General features: G+C 52.1%; 8 protein-coding genes across 8 annotated transcripts; 3 read left to right on the forward strand and 5 right to left on the reverse strand.

The window, feature by feature from the left end:
* Positions 1-643: 643 nt before the first annotated feature.
* On the reverse strand, positions 644-2,494 carry BDV17DRAFT_251430. Its single transcript, XM_073756424.1, has one exon. It carries the CDS (start codon positions 2,426-2,428, stop codon positions 719-721), a length of 1,710 nt encoding a protein of 569 aa, XP_073620089.1. The 5' UTR covers positions 2,429-2,494; the 3' UTR covers positions 644-718.
* A 943-nt stretch (positions 2,495-3,437) lies between these two features.
* BDV17DRAFT_105446 (C1 family peptidase) lies at positions 3,438-5,278 on the reverse strand. The gene is made up of 4 exons (XM_073753757.1): positions 5,062-5,278; positions 4,910-4,995; positions 4,001-4,855; positions 3,438-3,951 (listed from the first exon to the last, which is right to left on the reverse strand). The coding sequence occupies exons 1-4, from the start codon at positions 5,186-5,188 to the stop codon at positions 3,517-3,519; spliced, it is 1,503 nt and encodes a 500-aa protein (XP_073620090.1). The 5' UTR covers positions 5,189-5,278; the 3' UTR covers positions 3,438-3,516.
* Positions 5,279-5,457: 179 nt separating this feature from the next.
* BDV17DRAFT_298856 (general substrate transporter) lies at positions 5,458-7,416 on the reverse strand (the record flags this gene model as incomplete). The annotated part of the gene is made up of 7 exons (XM_073763788.1): positions 5,458-5,940; positions 5,998-6,268; positions 6,323-6,486; positions 6,531-6,685; positions 6,731-6,974; positions 7,020-7,120; positions 7,205-7,416. 7 exons carry the CDS (start codon positions 7,414-7,416, stop codon positions 5,684-5,686), a joined length of 1,404 nt encoding a protein of 467 aa, XP_073620091.1. The 3' UTR covers positions 5,458-5,683.
* Positions 7,417-7,977: 561 nt separating this feature from the next.
* On the forward strand, positions 7,978-10,010 carry BDV17DRAFT_105466 (flavin-containing monooxygenase). Its single transcript, XM_073753758.1, has 2 exons — positions 7,978-8,098; positions 8,305-10,010. Exon 2 carries the CDS (start codon positions 8,316-8,318, stop codon positions 9,663-9,665), a length of 1,350 nt encoding a protein of 449 aa, XP_073620092.1. The 5' UTR covers positions 7,978-8,098; positions 8,305-8,315; the 3' UTR covers positions 9,666-10,010.
* Positions 10,011-10,184: 174 nt separating this feature from the next.
* On the forward strand, positions 10,185-13,367 carry BDV17DRAFT_105478 (ferric reductase family protein). The gene is made up of 6 exons (XM_073753759.1): positions 10,185-11,125; positions 11,176-11,528; positions 11,578-11,804; positions 11,854-11,906; positions 11,957-12,078; positions 12,125-13,367. Exons 1-6 carry the CDS (start codon positions 10,703-10,705, stop codon positions 13,266-13,268), a joined length of 2,322 nt encoding a protein of 773 aa, XP_073620093.1. The 5' UTR covers positions 10,185-10,702; the 3' UTR covers positions 13,269-13,367.
* Positions 13,368-14,160: 793 nt separating this feature from the next.
* Positions 14,161-14,778, forward strand: BDV17DRAFT_286937 (hydrophobin family protein; the record flags this gene model as incomplete). Its single annotated transcript, XM_073761050.1, has 3 exons — positions 14,161-14,410; positions 14,531-14,637; positions 14,728-14,778. 3 exons carry the CDS (start codon positions 14,161-14,163, stop codon positions 14,776-14,778), a joined length of 408 nt encoding a protein of 135 aa, XP_073620094.1.
* A 781-nt stretch (positions 14,779-15,559) lies between these two features.
* On the reverse strand, positions 15,560-16,906 carry BDV17DRAFT_105503 (NAD-dependent epimerase/dehydratase family protein). The gene has a single exon (XM_073753760.1). The coding sequence runs from the start codon at positions 16,449-16,451 to the stop codon at positions 15,609-15,611; it is 843 nt and encodes a 280-aa protein (XP_073620095.1). The 5' UTR covers positions 16,452-16,906; the 3' UTR covers positions 15,560-15,608.
* Positions 16,564-17,556, reverse strand: BDV17DRAFT_105539 (uncharacterized protein). The gene is made up of 3 exons (XM_073753764.1): positions 17,231-17,556; positions 17,052-17,146; positions 16,564-16,967 (listed from the first exon to the last, which is right to left on the reverse strand). Exons 1-3 carry the CDS (start codon positions 17,327-17,329, stop codon positions 16,676-16,678), a joined length of 486 nt encoding a protein of 161 aa, XP_073620096.1. The 5' UTR covers positions 17,330-17,556; the 3' UTR covers positions 16,564-16,675.
* Positions 17,557-18,189: the final 633 nt, after the last annotated feature.

Raw genomic sequence — 18,189 nt, forward strand, 5'->3', positions numbered from 1 at the left:
CACGACCATCAAAGCAGTAATTTCATAGAGTCGACACAAGACAGCTTGAGCCTTTAGTCCCCAATCGCATGTGGTCGAGGATCGACGCGACATTTAGAACCATTAATATTTCTGCCTTGAGCCAGATCACACGAGGAAGTATAGTGATAGTAAGTAGTGCTTATAGATAATGTGTCAAACAGTCACTGTACACTACACGACATGCGCTGGGAGAATGAGTATGTGCTGGTGGGAGAAAATCCAGGTATGTTGATGAACTTAGGTAGCCTTATCTAATTGAGTAGTGTATATTTCTTCTCCTCTGCAGTACTACCTCAGGCTATTACCTCTTGTTACTTACTTCTTCCAACATAGACTGCCTCCTCAACCCGCAACGGCAGCGACACTGACAGCCGCCACCAAATGTAGCGTCTACCCTACCAAGGGCGATATGTTCATCCCTCCAGTCAGTGGAGATAGATATGGACCTCCCCGCCTACAATCGACAGCCTAAGATGTGGAATATGAACGCAGGAGGCTCCAGTTAGGTCCGGTGAGACAGAGATTGAGCTTGGGATCCAGATTGGGGCCTGAGGACTGGGGAGGGAGGGCCGGGGTCGTATGTGGAGGAATGGGATGAAGGCTGCACCAAATGAATAGTGATGTTATATATATCTACAATAACGACATTAAGTTCTTCCTGTACAGAATCGGCGTAGCCGGTTTTGAGAATGAGTCATCAGGGTACGTTTCTGACGATGTTATGTCGGGGCCCCTTTTCCTGAGTCTCCGGCGTAACATGCACTTCCCAAAGCCTAGTCAACTCCTTCGGAAACTCCTCCTTCCGCTTTTCACTAACCCACTCGTTATACTGAGGATGCGTGACAGCCTCGGCAAGAATCCTCCTGCGCTCACCACCCCGCACGAAATGCGAGAAGTCATCTGTAACGCGAACATATTCCTTAAGTGCCTCCTTGACGTCAAGATTGGCGCCCGTCGTCCAGCTGAGAAGCAGAGGCTCCAAGAGCGGCGCGTCTGTAACGCTTGGGTGCGCCGTCCCGACACTAGTAAGGAACCACGAGGGCGCGGGAATGCCGCGGACGAGATCGCGGACTGTGTCGAAGTGGGGGCGGCCGTAGAATGGGCTCACCATGCGCGACCATGAGTTGGAGTGCACGACTAGGATGGGGACCGTGGCGTTAGGGTTGAGCGGGCCGCTGGATTTGCCTGGGTCGAGGATTACGCCGCATGCGGGTGAGGCTGATTTCAAAGTCGTGAGGGCCTGAAGAGCGCCTGTCGCGCCATAGGAGTGGCCGGCTAGAGTGAGGTGATCGAAGTCGAGGCGGTCGGCCCAGCCGGCGAATGTATCGACGGGGTCGCGGGCGTTGGGAATGGCATGGCCGTCGTTGATTAAACGGAGGACCTCAACGGCAGCGAGCATCTCGACGTCACGGAAGGCGAGCTGAGCGCGCTTGAAGGCAGGCGTGTCCAGTTCATCCTTTAGATCGGATTCCCGCAGCGGTAGGACTTTACGACCAGGTGAGTCGGCCGATGTCTTGACCAAGGAGCCAGGTCCGCTGCCGTCGCGATGCTCGATGGCAACGGCGACGTGCCCGCGACTTGCCAATTCACCGAGAAAATTCGTATAGTCGGTTCGCGAGCTGGCCATGCCGTGCGAGAAGATGGTGACGGGGAATGCCTCAGGTTCTTTCTCGCTGCTAAGGAGCGGGGCGTCGACCTCAGCAGGAATGGTAATAGAGCCGCCAATAGCCCAGAGGCCGAAGGTAAAGATGGGTCTCATTAGGAAGTTATCGACATGCGCGAAGCGGGCGTAGCCCTGTCCAACGAGGCTGACAGGTCGAGGAATCCAAGGATACCGCGGCTTGAGGGAGCGGAAATGGTGGTCGGTGGGGTAGTAGATGGTCGCCAAAAGAGTCTCAACTTCAAAGGCCGGTTCACCAGTGCTCGTGAGAGTGCCATCGGCAACATGCTGAGGACCGCCGTCGAGAGGGACCTCTATATCAACGGCACCGACGCCGTGAGGCCCTGTATAAGACGGCAGTGGGGAGGCAAGAAGCGGGGAGCCCCGGACGAAACAGTAGAACGCGTAGAAAACGAAGGCAACGAGCAAAGCACGTCGCCAGGTGATGCGCGGCCGTAGACGCCGTGAACCAGTCAACCACTTGGGCTGTGGCTGCGATGTGCTGCGGTTGATCTCGTGCGACGAGGCCATGGCGAGGGGAGAGTCTGGAGAGGTGTCGAGTTGTTCGTCGTCGCTGCCCATGAGGGCTTCCAGCTCAAAAGAGTCGGCATCTGGAAGGCGATCCCGGCTTCTGGCCATTAGTGACGTTATACTGGCGTGCTTGAGAACTGCAGGAACCGCAGGAACCGCAGGAGCGATGTTGGAACGAGATCGATGCGATCGCGGATGACGCACTTGCCGGCGCATGAAGTCACTGAGATCCCCACCCAGTTAGCCGGAACTAACCCCATTGCGGTAGTCACCATACCCAATATCGCCTAGTGTTCTCCGCATAGTCATTAGCGCTCTCCGTTTATGTGAGCCACGCCAGCCCCAGCGAGTCAGTGATCAATCTTGCCATGTTCTGCTGCTGCTATACTCTGTACAGAGTACTTTCTAGCCTAGCATGCTATCGATTACCCTCCGAGCGGTCACGCGAAGCGGCCTGAACAGGGACACTTGACAACTGCCCATTACTTCGCCGAGTATCAACCAGCTCTCCTGCCCCGTCGTCACTACTGCAGGACAACCCTACAATATGTATACAAGGAAAACACCACTGGGCTAGTACAAGGCTGCTCACCAGCCTAAGAGATTACCGAGGAGGACAGTCATGGAAACGATTCAGATCGTTCTTGGGCTGAAATTGGGGGAAATTCATGCTTCCCTTTCTCTGACTGTGGGGGACAAATTCAAGTCGGTTGTGCGGATATGGATATTGGAGGGGGAGTCGTAGACGATGGTCCCGGGAAAAGGCCGTGGGAGATGCAGTGTGAAACGAAGAAAGTAACAGAGAGGCTGGAGCGACCATGAACAGGGCAAAACCATCGAAAGCGCGCAGATAGCGGCATCCGTATCATTATCACTTTCCCTGATACGATGCTGCGACTGAAAGTGATGGATACCCCGAATGCCCTAATATACACCGCGCCGCAAATCAGGAAGGTGAACAAGGAGTTTACGGCACAGGTATCTTCACGGAGAATCAATGTTCACACCGTACGTTGCATTTTCTTGATAGTTTCACCAAGCCAGAACATTGGTCGGAATGGTAGTATTTATCCGAATCCGCACTCGTTGCGTAAGACGGGTGGGGTTCGGGGGGTTGCTGAGGCCGAACTGGATAGCTTTTTGGAGAAGTGGGATACATTGAAATTACAGGGCCGGGAGGGTGGGAGCTAATGAGGTTTCGCGACAATTTACAGTGCGGAATATAGTTTATTTCGGGATATAATGTATGTAAGACCAAAGGCATACTTACAATATACTTGTCCATTGGTTATCACGAAACAGGATCATGCTAGAACGCCCATTGGATCCCACCTAGGCAGAACCTTTGGCTCTTGCTCCAGAACATCGCGCACCTCGCTAGAAACAAGACTGGAATCGACCACAGCCTGGAAGGTATACTCGTCCATCCAGCGATCTGTCATCACGAACCAACCCTTATCACCGGAGCCCTCGCCCCAGGAATTTTCCACGCGCCACCGGACGGGCTTGCCGTCTTGGATATGCACTGCTGTTATCACCATAGCGTGAGTCATGGCCGTCTCTCCGCTGATGAGACGCTCGGCCTTGGTCATCCCCAGAGAGATGTTGAAGCCGAGGGTGAGGTCCACGAGTTGAGGGTCCATGATGCCAGAGGCGCGGTCGGAAAACTTGCCCACGTCGCAGCCGAAGAAGACGGGATGTCCGGCTTTTAGCATTGCAACTACAGCGTTCTTCAGAGTCTGCTATTGAGTGAGTCATTGTCCTATGGGGCGTACTGGCAATGCTTACATTCATCTCAACGTTGACATACGAAAGAGGGGAGCCCTCGACTACGTTGCCCAACTTGTCCACCGTCATTAGACGGTTATACTCGTTTCTGGGGTCGTTGACAAGGCTGAACAACCGACTTGGTGAGACTTTGCTGCGTGGCGAGAACCCCTGTCGCCCGAACTCTAGCGGAGTTTGTTGGATCTCGCGAGGCTTACCCTCTGTGTCCTTGTATTGCCAGACAAATGGCTTGTTGGGGTTAGGTGGTGGCCCCAGCAGCAGCGTGACTAGTGAGTGAATCTCCTTGAGAAAGTTGTCTTTCGCCGCCGCGAGGTGGACTCTCTCCTTATTATGAGCGCTTCGGGCGATCTTGCGCAGCGTGAGTGCTTGTTCCCGTAACTTGGCAGTCAGCAGCCAGTTCATCTTGCCGCTGTTCTGCGCGTTGAAGTTGTCTGGATAGACGTCGTGCGGTACAAGTCCGTACTTCTTCACCAAATTGACAACCATGTCCCACTGGCCGCCGTCGGTTACAGGATCCTCAAGGAGCTTCTGGACCAAGCGACCGGTTACATCTTCATCTGCGGTCTGAACGATGGCCTCAAAAAAGTAGTTGGCTTTTTCGATCTTGTCCCAATAAAACAGATATGCCTGGCTCAGCTCAAACTCTTTCAAACCATACAATTTCATGATCGGGACACGGAACGTATTAGTTGAAGCGAAAAGCCAGCATCGTCCAGAAGACCGTTGGTTTGTGATGGGAGCTCCCTCGATGGGAACCGTGACGTTGAAGATCTGCTTGTCTGACTTGGCAGCTGTCCGGTTCGCAAGGACGTCGGTGTACGAGGCACCGGCCAAGCTGGAGATTGCTAGACGGTTCTATCTTCCTCAGTCCGGCTGCCCTCTGGGCTATTCCATCGGACGAAGACGAACCTTAGGATCCTCCAGCAGCGCTTCGCTCCAGTCCTGCGGGCGATGCAGCGACACGGACGCCTCTCGCTCAGTGTAGTAAGGCGGCGCTATTACCGTCAGTCGCCATTATTACAGACGTCTCCAGCAGTACTGGAATAAGATAGGGTACATACGAGGAATGTCATCCTCCTTCTCGACGTGCTTATCGCTCAGCGACGAAGGGGATGGACGCAGAGCAGCGACTTTCCTCCGCGGCTTCTCTTCGGCCGGGCGGGCAGGTAATGAATAGCTTGAGCCCATTGTGATGCCTTGAGCTTGTTTTGGGTGTTGTCAGAAAGATGGAACATTAGCTGGAGATGAATCAGGAAGGTTTAAAGCGGGGGAGTGAGGACCCGGGAAGCCGCGATAGGCAAGGGAAGGAAGTCTTCCCATTCGCTGCTCCCCTGGGCCTGATAACATGCAAATCACGCGATCTACTGCTTACTATTTGTATATTCAGGCCAAGGTTATACAGCGAGTTTGGGTTAGAAACGATACGGGAGCGTTAAGGAGGAACAATGTGCGGTAATCACACAAGCATACTTCGACGTAAGGCAATATCGGCGGCATTTTATAACGATTTGCTCGACGAAGGTTAATATACTACTGATTACAGTGAGGTTTATACTGACTTTTCAAGATCAGTCCTCTTCTCACCCATCGGATCAGCCAATACCTCCCTAGCTACCCCGGCATGTAAATTCCTCTCATCATCCGCGAGATTATCCCCAGACAGTGACAATCAGTTCCAAACCCTTACTCGAAAGTCTCAGGCACGAAAAGGAAGGAGAGCATAGTTGCAGCAACACAAAACAGATCGAAAAACAGAAATGTTCCCCAGCCCAGTGTAATCAACATATCTGGAACCATCACGCCGACGATGAAATTCGCTAGCCAGATCATGGCTGTTCCGGCGCTGACTTCCTTGGCGCGCTGGGAGCTGGGGAAGATCTCTGCGGGGGAAACCCAGGCCAACAGGCCGTAGGAGGCTGCGTATGTGAAGACGTAGAGGTCTATTTTATAGGTTAGTTAAAGGACAATTCCGTGAGTAGAGGAGGTGCTTGGCTTACAGATTAATGCAACGCAGGACCAAGCAATGCCTCTATTGGAAGGCCAATCACTACTGAAACGGCTCATCAACCCCGACATGATAAGGTGCGGAATAGCCATAGCGATCCCACCGATGATGGCGAGTGTCCGTCTTCCGGCACGGTCGAGATAGATCAGCATGTGCATGCTGCCGACGAACTGGACGATATTGATCATCCCAGAGAGAACTAACGATCTATCTCTATCTTGTCCCGTGGGTGCGTAGTACACAATTGCATCGATTCCGGAAAACTGCGTTTTCAGTATTTCTCTCCTGTTAAATGGGCGGTATCTGGCTGTACGTACCTGCTGGAAGAAAGGTATGGCCAATGCCACGAGTGTCCGTCGAAGATAACGCTTGTTAAAAAGACCCAGCCATTGACGCAAATCAGTCTTGACAGGTTGATCCTTGTGCTTTGGATACTCATGGTCGTGAATCTCCTCTTGGAAGCGAATCTCCGCTAATATGCCTTTCCATTCCAGCTAAACCTGGTCGTCGTGCTCGGGCAGCGACGAAGGCGTGCCAGGGCTGTGAGGCTACCGGCGTTGCGGCTGCGCATTGCCAGCCACCGAGGCGAGAAGGGGAAAAGATGGATCGCGCCACCCACGACCAGTGCCCGAACTATCTGAAGGAAGGGCGGTCTGAAGGACCACTCTGTGTCCATCACCCTGTAGCATGTGAGTGACCCTCTATAATGATAAGAGGTATCTTACCTTGTCCCATATGCGGCCCGATACGTCACAATAGCCCCGAGCACAATGTTGATGGCTTCCATTACTAGCAGTGAACCTCTCCAGTTGGGCAGTGCAAACTCGGAGATATGAAGAGGAGCACCCTTCGCCAGAGCCCCAACTCCGATGCTGCCAATTAACCGACCAGCAATGAGAGCATCATAGTTTGGCGCGGCTGTTTGAATAATCGCACCAACAACAAAGAACGCGGTCGCAACAGTGAGACCTCACTTGCGAGATATCCGATCGGCGATGGAGGCAAAGAACAGACAGCCTACGAAGGCGCCGAGCTCCAGCATTGCGGTCATGAAGCCCGTGTGAACGCCATGGCGCGGGGAGTTGGGGGATTTTTCCGGGTAGGTCCCCGCGGAACTGCTCCATGACGAGGATCAGTGAGATCACTCCCTGGTCTAGCATAGCTCTCGTTAGTGAGACCTCGGCGGCTATGTAAACCACTTGATAAGGACCATACCGTAACCGAATGAAAATCCATCACATGACGCCAACATCGCTGCTCCAAAGATATAAGAAAAGCTAACAAGGTCCTTGACTTCTCCATTATCGTACAGAACCGGGGTGGAAAGGATGGCCAGTGCATTGTCGTCAGCGTGCTTTTCATGCATCGCAGATGCCTTGCCGAGTTTCTCTAGAACGTCAATGTCGGCCATCGTGAGAGGCCGGGGAAATATGTATCCGGTATAGAAACACCTTCAGTTTTGCCTGCTGCTTATCTTCAAAAGGGAATGACCTGGTAAAGCCTGGGCTTATCCCAGAGAACAGCGTCTGCGGAAGTCATTTATACCCCAGAAAAGGATCACCAAATATATAGCCCTCAATGGAAGTCGGCAATGGCTGCCCCAGCCCGATGGCCTCCCGGAATTGCTGTATGCCAATTCTTGTTGCGTTGCGATCCATCTCATTATTAGCGACACAGTCCTGTCTACCAGTTAAACATCAATCCATCGAGCAGCTGCTCTCGCGCCCGTTCTGGTGCTGGCCATACCAACGAAATTCAGAATGTTGGTGGATCCATGTAGGCATCCATCTTTATTACCGTTGCTCACATTGTCCATGTGCCCTGGATGGCCATCGTTAACTGGCTGTCTCATCTGCCCTCTTCGCTGTAATGAAACCCGCCAACGCTATGTATTTGTTTTCCTAAGCCAGCGTCACCAATACCGAGCCGCGAGAGCTTTTAAAATCAATTCCCGCACAGCGATATTGCGGTAGGAATGTGGGTCAATCCCATGGGCAATACAACGGTCCAATATCGTGATTCCAGTCCCCGAACTGATTGAACGTGGCTTGAATCGAGTATTCAGTCGACTGTGGAAGTCAAAAACCTTGGCAGTAAGATTCCCAGTTCACCTACATTGCGTGTAACCCCAAAGAGGGGTTGGTGAGGGTGAGGGTGACACAGTGCAGTATTAAACCAACCGAGACCCCGAGGCCACCCCAACCATCACATCTCGACTTTTTCATCCACTGATGAATACGTTCTAATCGTGTTCACTCGTCCACTATTTCCACTGTACTTTACTGAGGTCGAGAAACAGACGGGAAAATAATGAAGACTAGCATTCGAGATTTCGCGCATGGGAATGTTTCAACAGCGCCGCCTCTAGAGCTCGACGCCCTAATAGTCGGCGCTGGCTTTAGCGGAATATACAGCCTTCACGAGATCCGGAAACTTGGACTCGAAGCCGCGATCTTCGAAGCTGGCCCTGACATTGGTGGAAATTGGCGATGGAACTGTTATCCTGGTGCAGGCGTTGACTCGGAATATCTCGAGTACCAGTTCTCGATCCCAGAGACTTGGGAGAATTGGAACTGGTCGAGCAATTATCCAAAGTATGACGAGCTAAGGGCGTATTTCGAGCATGTATCTGACGTGCTTGATATCCGCAAGGATTGTGTCTTTGGGGCTTTTGTTGATTCTGCGGTGTTCGATGAGAGCTCTAGACGGTGGAGCGTCACTACGCAGGATGGGCGACGGGCAACGGCGAACTATCTTATCGTGGGATCTGGATTCGCGGCGAAGCGTTATATCCCGCAGTGGCCGGGACTTAACTTGTTCAAGGGTGTTATCCATCACTCGTCTTTCTGGCCTGAAGGTGGCGTTGATCTTCGGGGGAAGCGATGCGCCATTATTGGGACCGGCGCGAGCGGTGTTCAGCTCACGCAGGCTTTGGGGCCTGTCGCTGGGTCGCTGACCGTGTTTCAGCGCACGCCAAATCTGGCGTTGCCGATGCATCGCCGATCTATGACTGTTGAAGAGCAGGAGCGGTTGAAGCCAGTATATCCAGAACTGTTTCGGCTCCGGGAGAAGGGGTTTGGTGGGTTTCACTATACGTTTTCTGAGAAAACGTTGCCCGAGGACCCTCCGGAGGAACAGGAGGCTTTTTTCGAGACGTTGTACAAGCAGGGTGGGTTTCGCTTCTGGTTGGCGAATTACAAGGATGAATTCTTTGACCCGTTGTCCAACCGCGCCATATATAACTTTTGGGCCCGGAAGGTTCGTCCAAGGATCCATGATGAGAAGCTACGAGATTTACTCGCACCTCTAGACCCACCGCATGCCTTTGGAGTCAAACGGCCTAGCCTTGAGGTTGACTACTTCGAGCAATTCAACCGCCCAAACGTCTACCTAGTCGATATTCGCGATAACGCAATTAGCCATATCACAGAGACGGGAATTATCCTGGCTGATGGAACCAGCCACGACTTCGACGTTATTTGTATTGCTACCGGCTTTGACGTCTCGAGTGGTGGACTGATGGACATGGGATTGCGAAGCGTTCATGGCACGACGTTGAAGGAAGAGTGGAAAGATTCAGTCGCGTCCTATCTCGGAATGACCATCAGCGGGTATCCAAATCTCTTCTTTTCCTATGGTCCTCACGCTCCGACGGCGTAGTGCAATGGGCCAAGTGCGATTGAAGTGCAGGGGCGGTGGATAGTTGACGCCATTAAACAGATGCAACGGCGCGGCATCAAGAGTATCAATCCCACTCCAGACGCACAGCAAAACTGGAAAAACAAGATCAATGCACTCTCGGAGAGAACCCTGTTTCCGACAGTGGCTTCGACCTATATGGGTGGGACGTTTCCGGGAAAGCCATTTGAGCAGCTGAATTATACCGGGGGACTGCCAGCCTATACAGCGGATATTCGGGGTGTACTGCCAGGCTTTGAGGGATTTAAGATCGAAAAGGTCGATCAGTGACTCGAAGTTGACAAAAACCCCTATATCTTGGAGATTAAACAGGTAGTCAGGATGAGGCTCGTCAACTGGGCAACCGTCAGATATATATCTTCGGTGCTTGTCACAGGAGGACATCAATGAGAGGCCAGCAGATTGACGGTGCAGTCTCACGAGTAGTAGGGCTTCGCTTTCTGGAAAGGTTCCAAATAAGGGAATATCATCCTCACCCAGGCGGAGCCTGAAGGTTGTGCCTTCCCAAAGTTCACATTATCCAAGGCCCCGGTCAGCCCGAGAGTCGTACCCTCCCTGGTTTGGCTTAGTGCCGCTGAATTGCCACGGCACCGGATGGCTGCTGACCAATGGCGAGCCACGTGCTGCTTATCTGATTAAGCTAGATCAGATTAGATCCGAATCAGCTGAAGCCGATGCCGCACCGTCTCCAATTTCGATCTGATAATCGACTCTCCTCTACAGCATCTTACGACGCTTTTGTCTTTCGACTTTCCTGCTCTTCCCGGGCTTCTCCGCACCCCAGTAGCCCATAATTCATTCTCCGTTAATCGCCAGCTACAGCGTCTTCTGCACATATCGTTCACCCTAAGAGTCCGCTACCTCAGTGCAGTCAGTTGCTCGCAACGTTCGCTAGCCCGGGTCGGTGAGGCAGAAGAGCCTCCGCCAGCCATGCCCCGCGGTGCTCATCCTTCGCCTCTCCTATCTTGAGTACCTTGCCGCTGTCAATATCGCTCGCCATGAGGGCTCTCCCTTTCCTGGCGTTCCTCGTCTCGGCGCCCTTTGCATTCGCGAGCGTCCTTCCCGTTAACGAGAGGTGTGTCACCTCCGTTTATACGGCCTATAAGTATATTCCCTTCGTGGGACCTTCCAGATACTACGCGAAAAGCTGCCAGAACCCTCTTGCGGTGGCCTCGATATATGCGTCTGCCGATATCTTCTGCAAACCCGGCGAACGAACGGCTGGCTTTGCCCAGCTGGAGGATCAGTGCAAGGAATTAGGCCTAGATCTGATCTCACGAGGGCAAGTCGCGGAGAATCTCACGGACGATGCGATTAGTCGGATGCGCACTGTGGATTTCATGGAACTGCCTATGGACGAGGAGATCAACGTTCCTGTTCTGCTGTCCTCGTCGTATTATGGTCGCGTGTTTAGGACCACTGTGAGTTTACCCCTCTCAATACTGGAGCTTATCTAACAGGCATCTGTCAGGACACTTGGGAATTTGAAGTCTGGACGCATTATGCATACGGGTACATTGGCTATCTATACTGGGGCTGTATCTTATCAGTAGGGATCCTGAATCGGCTGCTACAATATTTCTGCACGTCGAGGTATGATCGACTATCGAGAGGTCCGCCGCTCTTGCGATACTCGCCCATTCGCCAGATATATCACTGGGCCCAGACGCACTTCCTTGTCTCTCCAACTATCCCATCCCGCGGGCGCCATTTTCTCTGGTGGACATTCTCAAACCGCAGTGAGGCTGTCGTTACCTTGGGGTTCTGGGTGCTTAGCATTGTGCTATGTTCCGTGAGTTATCGCCTGTTTCCGGAGAATATATAGTATGACTGGTCTCTCTTTTTGACTCCGGTACCCGCTAACTTCGCATAGCTGGACCGAGTCCGCGCAACTTATCCGGTATATGGCCGATCGAACTGGAATTATCTCGTTTGCAAACTTGCCCTTACTCTGGCTCTTTGCCGGACGTAATAATATCTGTACCTGGGCGACCGGCTGGAACTTTGCGACGTTCAATGTGTTCCATCGTCATGTTGCGTGGATTGCTACGATACAAGCGGTGTTTCACACAGTTCTGTACCTTATTCTATTCTTCCAGAGTCCGTGCCCCTCCACCTAGTGTGATTTCGATAATTGACTCAGATTCAGACTCCAATCCGTGGAGAAAGCTTCAAAAGCCATATCTCGTATGGGGGACATTGGTAGGAATGACTTTAACCGACAATACTCGTTAATACTGACTGAATATCAGGCTACTGTCTTGATGGTCCTCATTCTCCCGGCTGCAGTGAACTGGTTTCGCCATCGAACATATGAGACTTTCCTGTTTATCCACATCCTCTTCTCAATAGGCCTGCTTGTCGGCTGCTTCTAGTAAGTCTGTATGTCTATGTGCCCATTCATTATCTAACATTTCCAGCCACACCATTTTCTTCAAAGGCCAAGAATACTGGTTTTACCTCTGGTTACCAGTCGGTATCTGGGCGTTGGATCGCGCCCTTCGCGTCATTCGCGTTCTCTACTGTAACTTCCACGTCTCAATAAACCCAGGACATCGGATACAGTACACCACAAGCACAGCAACATACGACAAAGCATCCGATCTGATACGCCTAGACATCATACCTGGTTCTAATTCTCTCCGACCTCGGCCAGGGGATTATCACTTCCTCTACCAACCCTTCCGATTGACAGGCTGGGAAAGCCACCCCTTTACTCTCGGCTGCTGGTCGTACGAAATAAGGCGGACCTCATCGTCGCCCTCAACGCCTGGAAATAGAAAGAGTGACGAGCAAATAGATGTATTGCAGGTCCCGCTCCTGTCTGATGACTCGTCCTCGTCCTCGGGCACGCGGTCTCCACGGATACAACAAGCGAAGCCAGAACACCGAGAACTCAAGCTGACCTTCTGGATACGACCCTACGACGGCTGGACACGATATCTTCGGCAAAGGTGCTTGAAATCGTCAGACCACACCACCAACGCAACAATGCTCCTCGAGGGTCCCTACGGCCATGAGTTCCCGCTCTGGAGCTACGACTCTGTTCTACTCATTGCGGGCGGGACGGGGATTGCCTCTGCGGTGCCATATATCCACGACCATATTGCGCGGTCTTCTGGCAGAACACAGATGGAGATCAATGAAGAAATAAGCAGTGTTATCGCTATGGATTCTGAGAAAACACGCATCCAGAATATGCACCTGATATGGGTAACGCGCCAGGCATCATTCATCCACCAGCTCGCGTCCGGATCTGGGGAACTATCTACGGCGCTGGAACGGGATGATTTCCGGGCTTCGTTTTACGCTACTTCGAGTTTGACCTCGACTCCATCCCTTACGCTGCCAGCTTCGCCCCAAGATCTCAACATCCACCCCGGCCGACCGAGCCTAGAAAAGATGATCTCGGTCTTTGCCGAAGCGGCGCACAATAGTGACTCGTCTGCTGCAGTGCTTGTCTGCGGGCCGCAGAAGATGGCTGATGAGGCAAGGGCAGCGGTACTTTTGGCTATGCGGAGGGGGTGTGCGGTCAGGTTTGTGGAGGTGTCCTTTACCTGGTAAGATGAGGTTGAGCGTGATCATTTATTTTCTGGTGAAGGTTATGTTACGACTTGGTTATGATTGTTTGGCATCTGTGCGTTATATGAAGATCTAGACAGACTTATATAGATACATCTATTAGCAGATTTCACATAGCATACTGTGTTCCTCTGATGTGTGCTCTACGAGAGACCCCTTCAAGAGAATAGAGGGAGAGGCCCCGGGGTTACCAGTACGTGGTTCCGCAGCCGCTTTCCAACCCTAGGAACCACATCGATGTGGATGCCGATATGCCAGCCAACTGACATGTCGAACCCCTGAGAAATTTCTTTCAATAATTGGCTCGGCAAAGGTAGGCCTGGTCCGGGGGAAGGGAGGCGGTTGATCGGCCCGTCGTGATATGTCACATCCACCCCGAACAGTTGCTAGGGTCAAACCAGCCGCCAGCCGCCGAACACATCCAACCGTATCGCTTAATAGGGCATCTCTGCTTATCATTGTTTGGCTGTTGCTTCTAGATAATCCACCATCTCAGCATTAGCGTTAGGAGGCCTCCTCGTAAACACACAAGTTTCTGGGGTAGAGTCGTTGTGGCTGCTAGAAGTCTACCAGCACGGCTTGGACTGGGGCAGAGTTTTGATATCATATTCGTTGACACATTTATTGACGCCTTCCTGCAAGGGCTATAGAGCATCCATTCGATTTCGACCAAAGGCTGAGTCGAAGCTCTCGAAGCAGACACCGTAACACCTGAGATTCGAGATATAAAAGGCCCTCACACCCTTTCCTCAGCCTGTATCCTCCCCATCAGCATCATCCTCAGCTCTAGCACCACCTCCAATTCTAATTCCAAGCCCAATCCAACAACACCAACCATTCCAAGCTCAACTCCTCAACCTCAACCCCAATCAAAATGAAATTCCTCGCCCTCGCCACCCTCGTCGCCACAGCCCTGGCCATGCCCCAGCCCGGTCCTCCCCGCATCGAGCAGAACCCCGCCCTGACCCAGAACTCGTGCGCCAAGGCGCAGCTCAGCTGCTGCGACACCATCGAGAAGAAGACGGAGATTACCCAGGAGGAAGAGGAGGGTCTCCTCTCTCTCCTTAATGGTGGCAGCTCCATTGCTAATGGGTTGCTTGGGAAGTACTCTGGATGCTCTGCGCGTAAGTCTATACCTCCATATGTTCCTTTCCTTTCCTTCCCCTGTTGGAGTCCAGACTAGGGTAAGATAAGATAGGACCTAGGTATAGAGGACGATGTACTAACTGAGTGGTCAATGGCAGTGCTCTCCAGTGTCAACGGCCTCATCGGCGCCGACGGAAAAGGCCTCGTTGGTGGCCAGTGCAACAACCACGTTGCTTGCTGTAACACTGGGCCTGGTGGTGACCAGGTAAATAAGTCCTTCCCCGATTCATTCCTCATCCCGAGACAGGAGTTACTTTGAATTTTCCATTCGGCTAACTAACAGCCGTTACCTTAGGACGGTCTCGCCAACGTTGCTATTCCTTGCATTCCTGTCCAGGTTGCTTAAGCGAATCGCATGGGGACTTTCGCCTGCGCAGCTCACTGTACGCGGCAATGCTGAACACCATTGTGGATTCATTCCATCGGGCTGATCCTGTTTGATCGCGCCCTCCAAAATTGTTAATATTCACCTCGCTCGTTTACACATCCGAGACTCCGACTCCTGTCTTGTCTTTATGAAGACATGCGCGGACTTGTATATTAATTGTTATATAATTATCGAAAAAGACGCACTTTTTGTGGTATCTCAACTGCATTCCTTATTCAATCACTCTATCCGCAATGAGTTTAGAGATGGGCTTGCGGATTTCTAGTGCTAGCTCCAAAGGCGCCTCTTTTTATCATCTCATCTGGGGTTGGCTTCCGCGAGACGCGGATTCCACGGTCGAAAACTCAGTGGGTTCACGGAATATAGATAAGAGTCAAACTATAGAATCCGGTTTTGATGTCGTCATGGGTATAATGAACGTTGGCATGGACGTATTCAGGCTTTGTGACGAGTGATTGAGGGGCGACTTCAACCTCAATTGCAAGCAGTAAGTAATACCCTTGTTTAAGATGAGCGAACATCCTCATCAACACGAGATATATGCTTATCCTATTCGGATAGTCGTTCCGAAAAACAATAAATCGACCACACTCAGAATTGTGGGGAAGCGTTGTTGTATGCATTTGGTCTCTAGGACGAAGAAGGGCGTGAGCAATCGAGGGCTTACGAGGGCGTTGGCGGATAGGGCTTTACTGGGCAACGGCATGTGGCCCTCTATTAGATTTTTCTTGGTTGTGTTTCTACACCTTGAAGATACATGAAGGCGCACTTAGAGGACTTTCACCTGCTCACTCGGTCTCATCATGCGTCCAGCCAATATATTTCTTTGCCTTATCCGTCGTCCAAAACGCCTGGTTCTTCGACAAATCCCCCCTAATCTGAGCATTTGGATAATACTTCTTCGCCAGTTCCTGAGACGGCGTCTTCTGCGTCGTCGTCGGCGCAACAATATTCAAGATCTGCGCCCCCTTCAAGTTCTCAGCCTTTTCCACGGCAAGCAGGCAAGCCCTCGCTGTCGCCTCAGGGCTCACCCACCCCCAGAGCTGCTTCACGGCGGCTTCATCCCAGTTCTCCTCATGTTCCTTCTGGACGTCCTTTAGGGGCGCGACTTCGTGGATGCGCAGGCACGCGATGTTCATTCCCGGAAACCATTCCACGAAGGAGCGAGCTTGGTACTCGGCTTCTTCTTTTGCCATGGCGTATGAATCTGTTGGATGCTGCGGGGCGTCTTCGTCGATTGGGAAGTAGTCGAATCGTAGCGGTCGGTTCGCGTAGGCCAAGCCGACGGCATTTACGCTACTCGCGTAGCAAACTCGCTTTATACCTAGTGTTGCAGCAGCGTAGAACCCGTTAAATGCCGAGTTCACATTGTTGTTGTGGACCTTCCAGTCCTCTTTTCCGACAGGGTCCGGTAGGGCAGCGAGGTGGATGAGGGCGTCGCAACCTTTGAATGCCTTCACCGTCGCATCGTAGTCATTTGCGACATCCGCGGTGCGCATTTCGGAGTTCGGAGTCCCGTCATATTCTTGCTCTGAGCGGTTTATTTGGACTGTAGAGTGGCCGGCTTTGGAGCATAGTTGAACGGTGGTGCGGCCGACTGTGCCGCGGGCGCCGGTGATAGCGATCTTCATGGCGATGTGATATGGAATGATTTTGGCTGAATGAAGATGAGGAAAGCTTTGCGAAGACGATGTGGTGAAGATCTGCTCACTTTGTTATAAGCAGTGGTGTATTTGTGACGGTTGGGTTGCGTCATGATATCATATTCCTCCATGACGTTACCGGGCAGTCAACCCTAAAAAGCTCCAGTAGACTTTCTTCCACGGAGATTGCCGGGAAACGATCTACCAGAACTTTATTGCTCAAGGCTGAAATTTACACAGATGACAGGTGAGGAATCGATCAAGGGCAAACCATAGCACCATCCTGTCTGTCGATCGCACCCACTGAACGATGTACGCATTCTAGGCTCCGAGCCCTGCGGGTGCGAGTTCCTGGCCATAAGAGAGCCGCCAGGCCTACTTCGTGAACACCGAGACACGGGTTTGCAGAAGCCAGAGTCTAGAAGGCCTACTAGTCCAAGCTTGTTCGTTGCTCTGGGCCTCGCGACGATGGTGTTCGTAGTCACTGACGTCAAATGAAGAAACCTAAATATCCCTATCAGTTCATTTTTAAAGCCAGCAGATCGCCCTAAGTTTCCTAGGCAGTAGCCAGCTTGACGAGATCCATACCTTCCACTTCCCAATGTCAACTTCAACGAAGGCCCAACCCTCTGGGTCAAAAAGGAAGACCCCGAGCATGACGAAGAAGATAAGTGTATCTCACACTAAACCAGCTCAAGGTGAGCAAAGGCTCCAGCTTTTGGCCGTCGACATTCAGCTCAAGCCATAACAAAATCAAGGGACTTTACCCGACTTCTGTATTTTCTGCTGGGAGCCGTTGGGCCACGAAACACGCTACCGCCAGCTGGCCTGCAAGCACTACTTTCACAAGCCATGCGTATCGACATGGATCAATCTCCGTGAACGTATTTGTCCCCTATGTCGAAAGGATTTGGGACGGTGGCCATACTCGAGAAAAGAGTACCTAGCAATGCATGCTCCCACTCGCTATTTGCCCAACGGACGACCGTCGCGGTGTCCCTTTCTGAGGAAGATTACGGATCGATTGACGCTCAAAGCGCGGTGACACTGTGCTTGAATTGGCTTCCCATATGTGATAGATCTGGGTATATGTTGAGAGAGCCGAGGTGCTTACTCCTCATGCTATTAGAAGGAGCTTTAGGTAACTGCGCCTCGCGCATGCGTTGGTCGCTCCTGCCATTTCTATTCGGTTTCACATCCCACCATCGCACCTTCCCCATCTGCTAGAACTCTCTGTGGGAAGGAGCCAGCAGAAGGGAGTCACCTTGGTTGCGCCTTCCTTTTCACCGTACTTCTGCTTGTCCTGCCTTTTTCTACTTGATGAAAGGCGCCGCCAGCCCTTCCGCACCCACCGTCCTCGTCTGGCCTCCATATGCAAACAAATACGAAGGATCAAAGAGGCCCCTTTGGTCTCATCTGACAATTAGACTGCCTATTTTGATATTGTTTCCTGATGTAGGGCAGCAATTTTGTGCCTCAGGCCACGATGGTCCGAACCGCAGCCGAACATCGGAAACGCCAAGACAATGTCGCGTCTCCCTCGGGCTATGTTCCGAGCACCTTCCTCAACCAGAACTACCATCAGCAGCCACTGTGAACAACTTCCCAGATGGATAATCCATCATCTCCACGAGCGGCTTCTCAGGCCGACTCACTTGGCCAAAGAACCAAGCGTCGCAAGATCGCGGTAGCCTGTGACGAGTGCCGGGGTCGAAAGGTGCGATGC

Source organism: Aspergillus undulatus (genome assembly GCF_047715775.1).
Source record: "Aspergillus undulatus strain CBS 261.88 unplaced genomic scaffold BDV17scaffold_3, whole genome shotgun sequence".
NCBI lineage: Eukaryota > Fungi > Ascomycota > Eurotiomycetes > Eurotiales > Aspergillaceae > Aspergillus > Aspergillus undulatus.

Excerpts from the sequence above, each read along its gene's own strand:
- BDV17DRAFT_105446 (XM_073753757.1), bottom strand. The coding sequence starts at position 5,188 with ATGGGCTCAAGCTATTCATTACCTGCCCGCCCGGCCGAAGAGAAGCCG. Across the intron at positions 4,996-5,061 it reads GAAGGAGGATGACATTCCTC|CGCCGCCTTACTACACTGAG; the intron begins GTATGTACCCTA and ends TGACGGTAATAG. Across the intron at positions 3,952-4,000 it reads ATGTCAACGTTGAGATGAAT|ACTCTGAAGAACGCTGTAGT; the intron begins GTAAGCATTGCC and ends ACTCAATAGCAG.
- BDV17DRAFT_251430 (XM_073756424.1), bottom strand. The coding sequence starts at position 2,428 with ATGCGCCGGCAAGTGCGTCATCCGCGATCGCATCGATCTCGTTCCAAC.
- BDV17DRAFT_105478 (XM_073753759.1), top strand. The coding sequence starts at position 10,703 with ATGAGGGCTCTCCCTTTCCTGGCGTTCCTCGTCTCGGCGCCCTTTGCA. Across the intron at positions 11,529-11,577 it reads CTGTTTCCGGAGAATATATA|CTGGACCGAGTCCGCGCAAC; the intron begins GTATGACTGGTC and ends AACTTCGCATAG. Across the intron at positions 12,079-12,124 it reads CTGCTTGTCGGCTGCTTCTA|CCACACCATTTTCTTCAAAG; the intron begins GTAAGTCTGTAT and ends TAACATTTCCAG.
- BDV17DRAFT_105466 (XM_073753758.1), top strand. The coding sequence starts at position 8,316 with ATGAAGACTAGCATTCGAGATTTCGCGCATGGGAATGTTTCAACAGCG.
- BDV17DRAFT_105503 (XM_073753760.1), bottom strand. The coding sequence starts at position 16,451 with ATGAAGATCGCTATCACCGGCGCCCGCGGCACAGTCGGCCGCACCACC.
- BDV17DRAFT_105539 (XM_073753764.1), bottom strand. The coding sequence starts at position 17,329 with ATGTCGATACGCATGGCTTGTGAAAGTAGTGCTTGCAGGCCAGCTGGC. Across the intron at positions 17,147-17,230 it reads GCAGAAAATACAGAAGTCGG|TGTGAGATACACTTATCTTC; the intron begins GTAAAGTCCCTT and ends GAGCTGGTTTAG. Across the intron at positions 16,968-17,051 it reads TTGACATTGGGAAGTGGAAG|GTTTCTTCATTTGACGTCAG; the intron begins GTATGGATCTCG and ends AGGGATATTTAG.